General features: G+C 38.7%; 1 protein-coding gene across 2 annotated transcripts; it reads left to right on the top strand.

Moving 5' to 3' along the window:
* The first annotated feature begins 531 nt into the window (after positions 1–531).
* Positions 532–6911, top strand: LOC133040569 (T-cell surface glycoprotein CD1a-like). Of its 2 annotated transcripts, XM_061120425.1 has the most exons (6): positions 532–1032; positions 1394–1660; positions 2194–2472; positions 2678–2956; positions 3280–3370; positions 3524–6911. In XM_061120425.1, the coding sequence occupies exons 1-6, from the start codon at positions 972–974 to the stop codon at positions 3564–3566; spliced, it is 1020 nt and encodes a 339-aa protein (XP_060976408.1). In that variant the 5' UTR covers positions 532–971; the 3' UTR covers positions 3567–6911. The 2 variants fall into 2 exon arrangements, with proteins under 2 accessions (XP_060976408.1, XP_060976409.1); XM_061120426.1 differs by lacking the exon at positions 1394–1660.
* Positions 6912–13152: the final 6241 nt, after the last annotated feature.

The following is a 13152-nucleotide window of genomic DNA, read 5'->3' as shown; positions in this document are numbered from 1 at the left end:
AAAGCAGTTTTAGGTTCACAGTAAAATTGAGTAGAAACCACAGGCTACCATATAGCTCCTGCCTTGACCCGTGCACTGCCTCCCTGACCATCAACATCCCCCATCAGACTGATACATTTGTTACAATTGATGAACCTACACTGACACATCATTATCAGCCAAAATTCATAATTTACGTCATTATCACCAAAGTACAACAATGGTGTATGCTCAGTGGGTTTGGACAAATATGTAATGACATGCATCCACCGTGACAGTATATTTTAGTTTAGTTTCACTGCCCTAAGAATACAACTGCTACACCTCTCTGTCTCCTACAACCTAGCCCCTAACAACCATTGATTGTTTACTGTCTACATACTTGATTCTTCCCTAAGAATGATGGAGAATTGGTGTCAGTTTATACTGTTTTTCAAAGCAATCATAAGGAATTCTGAAAAAGCTAATAAAGCAACCAATAAGAAGTCAGAGATGTGAATGAGGTGGGGTGAGGGTAAGAAAGAGGAAGAGAACAGTTGAGAAGATATTCAAAAAGGCTAAAGAAGGACTGCATGTCAGAGAAGAGCAGGGGCATGAGAACATTAGACAGGTCACTAGGAAGACATTTAGTTTCTCAGTTTTATTATATGAATGAGGGGGAAAGTGACTTATATTCATTGGCTTTTCAGTGCCATATAAAACTTGGTCCGTAGCAGTTAGGCTAGAGGAAGGTGAACAGGATAGGATCTGGTGACAGGAAGAGAAGCTGGAAGTCAGAGGGGACAATCAGAACTGGGAGGGAAATGAGTATCTGAGGAGGTGGCCCAGGGTTTAGGGAAGGAGCAGATTTTTCTTTTTTCAGATGTTGACTAAAGGGAAGTTTTGTCTGTTGGCAGGAGAAGGAAGTCAGAATAGAGGCATTGTGGGGTAGGTTTGTTTAGAACAGAAATCAAAGACTCACATTTCTGAGAGAAAGAACATCTGCAAATGAGATGCTGTTTCTGCAAATTTCATTGCTCCTGACTCTTCTCCCATGTGGTGACAGTAAGAATGGTAAGATTTCTGTTCAAAAAGACGTGTGTGTGTGCATGTGTGCATGTGCATGCATGCAGGCAGGCACATCCACCTGTTTGAGCTTGTGTGTGTGAATGTGTGGTATGCATGTGTGTATGGAGTGGCTTCCCCAACCTAGAGACTGAGAACATCAGCCTAATTTCATTCCAGTATCACTGACTCCAGGTCCATGTGCCCTTTTGAGGGCTATCTATTATGTATGGGTCCCTGGGGTAGCCAAACGTTTGCTGAGATGTCTTGCTTTTCCCCTAAATTCTGAGTTTCCTCTCTTTGGCACCTTTCTTTCTGTGCTCTCTCTCCTTCCCAATGCCCCTTCTCATTCTCTTTGTTCTTTTCCCAGACTTCCAGGAGCCAATCACTTTCCAAATCATTCGGATCTCATCATTTTATAGCCGATTCCTTACACAAAATCTGGGCTCAGCTTGGTTGAATGAGTTGCAGACTCATGCCTGGGAAAACAACTCTGACACAGTCATTTACCTGCATCCTTGGTCCAAAGGCAACTTCAGTGATGAGGAGTTGATAGAAGTGGAAAAAATACTTCATACATTCTTCATTAGACTTGGCCAGGCACTTTACAACCATGCCAGTCAATGGAAGCTTGAATGTAAGTTCGGTTCCCTCAGTGGGTATTGGGGATATGGTGCAAGTTATGGTGTGTGTATGTGTGTGTGTCTCAGTGAGTTTCTTATTTCTCTAATAAGCAGCCTCCATCAATTCTGAGCCTTACCAGACACTCTTATCTTCCTCATTCCTTAATTCACTTCTTGAAGTGTGATTTTATCACCCATTCAATTGCTTTAGCGATCAGTTTGTATATTCAGTGTAACCTACAGCATTCTACTCACCCTACATTATTATAATCCCAAATCTCTCACACTAAGTCCTTCCTTATTTTTTTACCTGCATAGTTTACAATGCCTTCTTCAAATACTTTGCCCCTCATGGCATTCATCTCTTTCTGCATCTCCAACTACTACTAGTTCCCAATCTCTGAACCTCCAATCAAACAAAATTTTGCTCTATTCCCTCAAATTTTCTAAAATCCTCCCTTATGCTTCTATAATCTTTTAATTAAACTCATTTTATTTTATCTTATTTACTCCTTCTTTCTTCTAATTTAGAACTTTTCTTCCCCAGATCCCTTTGAACTGCAGGTGGCAGGTGGCTGTGAGATGCACATCAGAGATGCTTCAGTAGGCTTTGTGCGAGTTGGTTTTCAAGGATCAGACTTCCTAAGCTTCCAGAAAAATGTATGGATACCCTCTCCAGAGGGTGGAGATACGGCTAAGTTTGTCTGCTTACTATTCAATTTATACCAAGGCACACTGGAAATAATACACAAGCTGATCAGTGACACCTGCCCACGTTTCCTCTTGAGTCTTCTTGATGCAGGAAAGACATATCTCCAGAGACAAGGTCAGTCCTGCACCCTTCCTCCACAAATTTTCTGTTCTAAAATCACACCTTCTCATCTTGCTAACAAGGAGCCAAGTGGGGGAGGGGATAATGGGTGATGACTGCTAACAGTGGGAAAAGTATGTCCATCTAAACTGACATGAAGCTTTGAACCTCTGAGTCTGTACTAGAGTCCTCATCTGACGACCTTCCCTGTCCTCTGCAGTACGACCAAAGGCCTGGCTGTCCCCTGGCCCCAGCCCTGGCCCTGGCCGTCTGATGCTGGTTTGTCACGCCTCTGGCTTCTACCCAAAGCCCATTTGGGTGATGTGGATGCGGGGTGAGCAGGAGCAACAGGGCACTCAGAGAAGTGACGTCTTACCTAACGCTGATGGGACGTGGTATCTTCAGGTTTCCTTGGATGTGGAAGCCAGTGAGGCATCCGGCCTGAGCTGCCGGGTGAGACACAGCAGTCTAGGAGGCCAGGACATCATCCTCTACTGGGGTGAGGAAGAACTGGGGCCCTGCTGGACTGGGAATAGGTGGTCCTCAGGCAGAGCAGGAGAGCCAGGTGAAAAATTGGGGATTCTAGGGACTCCACACCCAAAAGGAATAAAAATAAGAAATACAAGAGTTAAAAATGAGAGTCCTGCAGGTATAAGAAAATGATAAGTTTTGATAGAGTCACTCTGAGGAGGGATAAGAGAAGAAACAAGGAGGGAGGAGATTGTTGAGGCAGATATTTGAATAACAAAGGAAAAGCATGGAAATGCAGCAAGACAGTGGGTGGGTTTGAGAGGACACCCTTGTGTACACCCCCCTCCACAGATCATCACAGCTCCAATGGCTGGATCATCTTGGCAGCGATCGTGCCCCTGGTCCTCCTGGCAGCTCTTGCATTTTGGCTTAGGAAAAGCTGGTGAGTTGTTTGTGTCCTGCCTCCCCCCCAGTTCCCACTTGCCTGCCCACCTGTTTCTCTCTCTTCTCATTCTCCTCCCAGCCCCTTTCCTTCTTGCCCCTCATTTCTCACCTCCACCTCATGTAGAATAACTTCAATCTCTGTTCTCATCAGGACTTGCTGTAAACCTTCAAACACACTTTTCCCTCTGGAATGAGATCCCAGCAGCCCAGGAACCCAGGACACATCTAAATAGAACTCGGTGATGACGGCCTTTCCACTGTTTGTACAACTTCTTTAGATGCTGCTTTTTTCTGCTGAATGATCAGTTGTTAATATAAGCAATAACAAATGTAATTTTGCAGGATTTGCTGTTCTAACCTAGGTTTGAGACTTAAAAATTCATAGTTTAAATTCTGAATGGATTACAATCCTAGGATCCCTCACGTATTCAAATGTGAGTGGATCATCAGGCTTATTTCAGATGCCCCTTCATCCAAAGGGCCTTTCCTGATTCACCAGTGGAAGCTGTCTCTGCCTTGTCTGAGTTCCCAGCAACATTTAACTGGACTTTGCTAAATCTCCTCCTCACTTCAGATCCTTTGTGGCCACTGTCTAGTTCTCTTTCCCCCTTCTAATTTTTAAGCTCTTGAGAACAAAGTTCACATATTTTACTATGTGCATCCTTGGCAAAATGTCTTACCTGTGTGTGATATGTTCTCAGTAAAAATCTGTGTTAAATTTATTTCAATTTTATAGCCTTTTAAACATCGTTTTCCTTCCTGCTATCTTTGTAGTAGTTGAGACATTTGATGCTCTTCTGACTAAAGTACTCCTCACTTGTCCAAGAAATTTCACAATTTTCTAGTTCCTTAGTGATTTCTCTGAGCTCCTGAGGAGAAACAGAGTTTTGCCTCTGACAATTCTAATTATTTAACTCTAGAGACCTATTGGGATGAAGTGTTGCTACAAGTATTCTAAACAGAAAGAGGAAGGCAGAATATAGACCCTTATTTTTCAGGGTGGTTCATGGATGAGAAGCAGAATTATCATCTTGGAAATTGTTATAAATATTGGGTCTTGGATCTCTTCTTAGACTTCATGAGTCATAATTTGCATTTTAACAAAATCAGAAGGGGTTCATAGTTGCCTTTAAATTCCAGGAGCACTTATATGAGTGATGCCAAAGAGATAGTGGTGGGAGTATTTCCCTGAAGAGAAAAGAAAAGTCAAGCAAAAAGAACAAGAGTATTGATCCTCAGGACTGAAGTGAGATCAAGACTAGGAGATTACATAAAACATGTTCTTGTTATTCATGATGATGTGTTAAATTTACAGGAAGTGCTGATTTAGTGAAAATTGAGCCATTGCTTCTAGGGCAAATGCAAGGTTTGGTTCCAGTGAACTTCTGGTCACAACATTTTTTGTCAACTAATAAATACATAGCTTTATGTGTGATGCTGCATATATATATATATATATATATATATATATATATATATATTTGGTCTCATATATATATATATTTCAAAATAATCTATTAATTATATACAGTATTTCTTAATTATAAAATACCAGCCAAGAAGTTTTTAATCTTTTCTTGGTCCTGGGTAACACTATCATAAATATCTTTGACTTTCAGCCATACCACTGTGCTGTCCACTATACTTTTAAAAACAAAGAAAAAAGGAAACAAACAAAAACCAGTCACACCTTATGAATCCACAAATCTAGCTCTTTCCCCATCTCTTCAGTAGCTTCATCATAACATTGTAGATATTACTTTAACATTTTAACACTTTCTGGAGTGGCTCCACTTATAAATCAGTAAATTTCCTTCTGTTTTCCTGGATTTACTGCACTGTTGATTCATTAACACTGAACTCACGGCTCACAATCCTACAAGGCGCACTTGAACAAAACTTTATCTACATGTGTGTTTTCTTCATAAGACATGTCCAATCTTTCTGTGCTTAGGAACACCAGACAACACTTCAACACTTTGCCTTAGGACTATTTTAAACAGCAACATCACCGTCAAAGTGCACAGATACACAGGAAATTTGGCCTAAGTAGATGGTAGAAAGAATATGGTTACAGTTTGAGAACTGCAATAAAAATGCAGGGAGTCACCTTTCTCATCTGGGAACTTGTGAGGCAGGTGGTATTTTGTACCCCTCTGCACACATCCATGAATGACTGTGAAAGCATTGTGAATATTTATTTGAGCATTAAAAATAAATTTTAGCAGACAGATAAATAAGCACAGGCAGAACTGGTGAATAGTGAAGATAGACTCTTTATGACTAATGAGTCAAATTGGCACTGTGAGTTGAAATATCCATGGAGAGACTTCAATTATTTTAGGATGCATTAATCAGTTCAACAAATAATTATTAAACACTTATCTTGCATCAGGAACAAATTGAGCATAAAGTAGTGGGGGAGAGAAAGATCACCACTGTGTTCTGAGCTGAAAATTTTTGCCTTGCTAGTTTGTATGTCTTTTGGGGAAAAATATCTATTTAGGTCTTCTTCCTATTTTTTTGTAAATTGGGTTGTTTATTTTAATGATACTGAGTTGTATGAACTGTTTATGTATTCTGATTAACCCCTCACTGGGTTATGTCATTTGCAAATAAATGTTCCTATTTAGGGTAGGTTGTCTTTTCATTTTATCCATGGTTTCCTGTTTTGTGCAAAAACTTGTTTAATTAGGTCCTGTCTGTTTATTTTTGCTTTAGATTCCATTGTCTTAGGAAACAAAGGAAGTATTGCTACAGTTTATGTCAGAGTGTTCACCCTGTTTTTCTTCTAGGAGTTTTATAGGTTTTGGTCTCATATTTAGGTCTTATTCCATTATATTTTTGTGTATGATGTGAGACAATATTCTAATTCCATTTTTTTACATTTATCCAGCTTTCCAAGCACCACTTACTATAGAGACTGCCTTTTCTTTATTGTATATTCTTGCTTCCTTTGTAGTAGATTAATTGACCATGCGTTTAATTCTGGGGTCTCTATTCTGTGCCATTGATCTATGTGTCTCTTTTTGTGTCAGTATCATATTGTTTTGATTACCATAGCTTTGTAATGTATTCTGAAGTCAAGAGGGCTTCCATAGTGAATCAGACAGTAAAGAATCTGCCTGCAATGTAGGAGACTGGGGTTCAATCCCTGGATTGGGAAGGTCCCCTGGAGAAGGAAATGGCAACCCACTCCAGTGTTCTTGCCTAAAGAATCCCAAGGACAGAGGAGCCTGGCAGGCTACATGCAGTCCACGTGTTTGCAAAGAGCCAGACATGACTGAGTGACTGATACTTTCACTTTCACTTCACTGAAATCAAGGTGCATCAATACCTCCAGCTCTTTGTCGTGACTGTTTCGGCTCTTTGAGGTCTTTTATGTTTTCATACTTTAAATTATTTGTTCTAGTTTCATGAAAAAATGCCATTGGTACTTTATAGAGATTACATTGAAATTATGCAGTGCTTTGGGTATTGTGGTCATTTTACCAATATTAATTCTTCCAAGCAATAAACATGGTATGTTTTCCTACCTAGTCGTGTTGTTTACAATTACTTTCATCAGAAACAGCATTGCATTTTATAATAACATATAGAAACGGAATATAATATAGTAAGAATGTGGGGAAGAGAAGAGAATGGGGATAAGTCAACCAATCAAGTCGTTTATAGAGGAAGTCTGCTCAGACCAAATGATATCCATGAACCGTAAATGGAGAATAATTCAACAAAGCACTAATGATTCTAAAGGCAAAATACAACACAACAAAACAACAGTTGGAAAATGTTTAATGATGCTGTATAAAACAGAGGCTGAATCTGGATTTGCTGTTCAGTTGTTAAGTTGTGTCTGACTGTTTGTAACCCCATAAACTGCAGCATGCCAGGCCTCCCTGTCCTTCACCATCTCCCAGAGTTTGCTCAAACTCATGTACATTGAGTTGGTGATGCCATTCAACCATCTCATTCTCTGTTGCCCTCCTCTCCTTTTGCCTTCAATCTTTTCCAGAGCCAGGATCTTTTCCAATGAGTGGGCTCTTTGCATCAGGTGGCCAAAGTGTTGGAGCTTCAGCTTCAGCATCAGTCCTTCCAATGAATATTGAGGCTTGATTTCCTTTAGGATTTACTGATTTGATCTCCTTGCTGGTCAGGGATCTCTCAAGAGTTCTCTCCAGCACCACATTTTGAATTAGGATAATGGGTTTCATAGTAGGCACTATCTTAATAGGGAAAACAAACACAAAACTATGCAATATTGTTAGTTTTATAGCAAACTATGCAATAAAATACTTTTATATCTAAGAAAAGTATTGAAGTATCTGCAACCTCAAGACTAACTGATTTAAAATGCTAAGGTTTTTGCAATCATTCAAGTCTATAAATGGGGCTTCCTTGGTAGCTCAGATGATAAAGAATTCACCTGCCAATGCTGGAGACCTGGGTTTGATCCCTGGGTTGGGAAGATCCCCTGGTGGAGTGAATGGATACCCATGCCAGTACCCTGGCCTGGAGAATTTCATGGACAGAGGAGCCTGGAAGGCTAGAGTCCGTGGGGTGGCAAAGAGTAGGACATGACTAAGCAACTAGCACTTTCACGCTTTCACAAAGGCTCTAGATAGGGATATGTTTCTATATTTTACCACTTGGTGGCAGTAGAAATTAAAACAAAGATTTCAGCTACTTAATACTGAAATTTTCAGAAGGCCTCCAAATCATAATACTACTTAAATTCACAGTAACTTGTTAGCTCTAAAAATAATTAAAAATTGCTTGTAAAACATGCACATAATATTAAAAGTATATCAACAATAATATGGAAATAAAATCCAAGGGAATATGTGGCCAGTAAAACACGCTAACCCCAAGAAGGATTATCTTATAAAAGGAAGTGTCATGACACCCTATGCACAGGCTGGATGGGTCATGGATTATTAGAGGACTATAAGATGAGTAAGACTGATCAATTACACAGTCACAGAGTCTAGAAGAAACAGACAAATATGTTGTTCAGTAAAGACAGCTCTTCCTGGTCCTGAGGCCCCAGGGAAATTTCTTTCATCAGTTTCCATAGAGAAGAAACGGTTTGGTTCAGGGAACAATGTTCTTAGGAAAGTTCTTTCAGTAAATTTCATGAGGTTCACAGGCCTGGTGGCTTTTAGTCTCAAAGTAGGGTGAGCATGTCAGTCTAAAATATATTTTTAAAAAATGGGGAAAATAACTCAATGCAGCACATAGGATCTGGTTCACCTGTGCAGTTCTTTGATGCTCTGGAAAATTCAATAGCCAATCTTACATAATCAACAGAAATGAGTAGACTCTAAGTCTCCCATAAATATTGTTTATGTTGAACTAATTTGAATCTTTTTCAGCAACAGAGACTTTTAGATTGTTACTCTAACCTATACCGTATGTATGACAGTTTTATATAATCTGATAAATGCAGAGTAGTGACTCTAATCAGTGGAGTTGTAGTTGGAATTTGCAATTGAAAACTTCTTGTAACTTTTGGAGATCACTCATGGCCTGTTGTTTGAATCTCAAGTGCTCCCAGGAGGCTGGTAATACCTGTAGCAAGGACCAAGATTCTTCTCAAGATATAATTTGGTTCTGCTCTAATACAAAGGCATTTGTTGGCCTACCTACAAATCTGTCCATTCCCAATGCACAGCCAATTCCACTTCAGAGAGAATACTAGACAGAACTTGAGAAAGGGAAATATTTAAAATGAGGATGAGCCCTAATTTTGATCTAAAGTGTTCTAAGTAAAACATCCATGGTCTTTGAAAAAGTGACCAAATCCAGATGACCTATTTAAGTGAAACTTATGTCCCTAAATTGACAGTTGAATTGCCAAATGTTGCTATATGGCAAAGACCACTGATTTTTTCTTGAAATCTATTTTACACTTCCTCCAGAATTAATCAACTGCTTAATCGTTAGCTGGGCAGAATAAAATTACATCTCTTAGCACCCTTTTAACTGGTTGTGGTTATGTTACTGAGCTCTCAAATCAATGTGATTTGACAACTTTTGCAAAGGGATCTGAAGTATTGGGGGGTGGTGAGTGTGTTCAGCTTTTGCCTTTCTCTTTATTGTCAGCATAACACGGGTTTGACGGATAGACCTCTGGCATCCATTTCAGAGAATAGGATTGCCTTTGGAGTGAGGATCAAGCATGGTAAAGGACAAAACAAAACAAAGCAAAAAAAAAAAAAAAAAAAAAAGAAAAAACACAAACAAACACCTCAAAGTGAAAGAGGAAACTGGAACCAAGTCCATGACAATGAAACGACATAACAAACCTGAATTGCCTACTTATAGTCTTTTCACAAGAGAAAGAAATTTTTGTTTTTTGAATATCTATTTTATATATTTTTAAAGATTTGTTTTACATTTTAATTTTCTGTTACTTGGAGTGAAACTTGATCCTAACTAATCCAGGATGTTAGCTAAATATCAATTTAAAGTTGATACTTTTGGTTTATGAAATGTTTACTTATAACTCTTTACTTTTCTTCATTGTATTGACATATATGCATTATTTATTTTTTGCTAAGAGTAAAGAAAAATTTTGACAATAGCACCCATGTTATCTGTATATAAGTTCATTTTTATCTAGAAATTTTCTAAGGCAAGGAAGCAAATGCAATCATCATCTGAAATTTATATGATTGATATTTACGGATTGATAAACGGATGTTTATCCGTTGCTGATTCATGTCTATGTATGGCAAAAACCACCATAGTATTGTAAAATAATTATCCTCCAATTAAAAAATTAATTAATTTGAAAAAAGAAATCATAGTGAACTTCTAGGAAAATGATAGTGTGAAAAAATTAATAATTCATTTCACTGAGATAAATCCAAAGCACAAAAAGTAATTTTTCTACATTTAATCTACCAGAGAGATTTAACTTACAAACAAAAACCAAAGAACATCTATAAGATACATAGAAAGTTGGGGTAAAATTTTATCATATATTCTCACTCATTTTAAATAAGATGGAAGGTTGATACCTGTAGTTTAGAGGAATAAGTTCAATGCAGGAAATAATTAACAAAGGCTTCTGGAAACTTTATTGTAACTATAGAGGAAAAATTATTGTGAAAATGAAAAATAAATTAATATATGAAAGATTATCCTTAGTCTCGCTATATTTTCATGTCTCAGTGCTTTGCTGATGCTGATTTCCCTACCTAGGCTGCCTTCTATCTACCAAGATCTATTGTGGAACTTACATTCAACATTTAATGGTCAATGTAAACATCACCCTCTCAGTGGGACCTTAACAAGATGGCAGAGTAAAAGGACCTTGAGTTCATCTCCTGTCAGGAGCACACCAAAATCACAACTAACTGCTGAACAACCATCAGTAAAAAAGACTGCTGAATGTACCAAAAAGACATTCTATATCCAAAGACGTAAAAGAAGAAACCCAACAAAATGGTAAGGAGGGCATCCTTGTGACATAATCAAATGCCACGCTCTCCAGGTAGAAAACCTACAAACTGGAGAATAATTATATCACAGAAGTTCTCCTGCAGGAGAGAGAGTGTTAAGTCCCACATCAGGATGCCCAACCTGGGGATCTGGCCTTAGCTCCAGAGGATTTGGTTTTGAAGGCCAGTGGGGCTTGAATGCAGGCACTCCATAGGACTGGGGGAAACAGAAACTTTACTCTTGAAGGGCACATGCAAGGTCTCATACATACCAGGACCCAAGGGAAAAAGCAGTGACTTTATAGGGACCCAGGCCAGACTTGCCAACTGGTTTTAGAGGATCTCATGGGGAGGTGGGGGCAGCTGTGGCCCAGTGTGGGGACAAGGACACTGGTGGTGGAGCTACTGAAGAATATTCATCTGTGAGCTTTCCTGGAAGCCACCATTTTGGCATTAAGACTTTGTCACACCCAACAACCTATAGGTTCCATTGCTGAGATGTCTCAGGCCAAACAACCAACATGACAGAAACACAGCTTCATCCATCAGCAGACAGGCTGCTTAAAGACTTCCTGAGTGCATGGCACTTCTATCCTTGCTGCTTGATGCAACCTTGCCCACCAGAGGATAAAGACTCAGCTCTATTCACCAATGGGTAGGCACCAGTCCCTACATCAGGAAACCTGCAAAAGTATCTAGACCAGCCTCACATACTGTAGGGCAGACATCAGAAACAAAATCCCTACAAACCAGCAACCTGTAGAACCAAGTTCTGAGAACACAGATCAGAACTTTCCTTGGCATCAGCTGGTGCCTGGCCCTTGGATGATGAGAGGGTTGTGTACTTATGGAACATAAAATGCATCTGCTATAGAAGGCCATTTCTCCAAGGTCAAGAAACATAACTAGCCTTCCACAGACATCAAAATGCAAGTAGAAATTTAGACAAAATGAGATGGAAAGAGGAATATCCTACAAATAAAAATACTCTATACAATAAGACTCTCATTCAGATTTTACAGAGAAAGTAAAAGCATACATACAAAATCTAAAAGAATTTGGCACCACCAAACGAGCTTTACAACAAATGCTAAAATAACTTCTATAAGCAGAAAAGAAAAGGTCACAATTAGAAACAAAATAGTTATGAAATGGGAAACCTCACTGGAAAAGGCAAACATACAATAATGATAGAAAATCATCTACACACAAATATTTAAACCAGTAACTGTGAGAAGGGAGAGTACAAATGCAGGATATTTGAAATGCACTTGAAATTAAGAGATCAGCAACTTAAAACAACCGTGTGTGTATGTGTGTGTGTGTATATAAAATAAATGGGGGGCTATGAGGCAACTATGTCCAAACCTCATGATAACTACAAATCAAAAATCTATAACAGATAAACACAAAAAAGAAAAAGGAATCCAAATGCAACACTAAAGATAGTCATCAAATTGCAAGAGAAGAGAACTAAAGAGTAAGGTAGAAAAAAGACCTACAAAAACAAATACAAAACAGTCATCAAACAGGCAATAAAAACATACTTATTAATAATCACTTTAAATATAAATGGATTAAATACTTCAACAAAAATTCATAGACTGGCTTAATGGATACAAAAACAAAAGACCCACTTCAGATCTAGAGACACAAACCGACTGAAAGTGAGGGGATGGAAAAAGATATTCTATGTAAATGGATATCAAAAGAAAGCTGGAGTAGCTTAGATAAAATAGACTTAGATAAAATAGACTTTAAAATAAAGACTATTACATAAAACAAAGAATGACACTGCCTAATGATCAAGCAATCTATCCAAGAAGAAGAAATAACAATTGCAAATGCATATCTACCCAGCATAGGTACACTGCAATATATGAGGCAAATATTAACAGACTTAAAAGGAGAAATTGACAGTAACACAGTAATAGTGGGTGACATTAACACCTTTTGTACATTAATAGACAGAGCATCCAGAGAGAAAGGAGATACAGGTTTTGTTGTTGTTGTTGTTTCATTTATTTTTATTAGTTGGAGGCTAATTACTTTACAATATTGTAGTGGTTTTTGCCATACATTGACATGAATCAGCCATGGATTTACATGTGTTCCCTATCCCGATCCCCTCTCCCGCCTCCCTCTCCATCCCATCCCTCTGGGCTTCCCAGTGCACCAGCTCTGAGCACTTGTCTCATGCATCCAACCTGGGCTGGTGATCTGTTTCACCCTTGATAGTATACTTGTTTCAATGCTGTTCTCTCAGAACATCCCACCCTTGCCTTCTCCCACAGAGTCCAAAAGTCTGTTCTGTACATCTGTGTCTCTTTCTGTT

Source organism: Dama dama, chromosome 20 (assembly GCF_033118175.1).
Source record: "Dama dama isolate Ldn47 chromosome 20, ASM3311817v1, whole genome shotgun sequence".
Taxonomy (NCBI): domain Eukaryota; kingdom Metazoa; phylum Chordata; class Mammalia; order Artiodactyla; family Cervidae; genus Dama; species Dama dama.
Note: the sequence above shows the minus strand (reverse complement) of the source record. Positions and strands in the feature narration are given on the sequence as shown.

Bases quoted from the DNA above. Each gene is read 5' to 3' on its own strand.
- LOC133040569 (XM_061120425.1), top strand. From the start codon at position 972: ATGCTGTTTCTGCAAATTTCATTGCTCCTGACTCTTCTCCCATGTGGT. The intron at 1,033-1,393 runs GTAAGATTTCTG...TTCTTTTCCCAG, and splicing joins ATGTGGTGACAGTAAGAATG to ACTTCCAGGAGCCAATCACT. The intron at 2,957-3,279 runs GTGAGGAAGAAC...CCCCCTCCACAG, and splicing joins GGACATCATCCTCTACTGGG to ATCATCACAGCTCCAATGGC.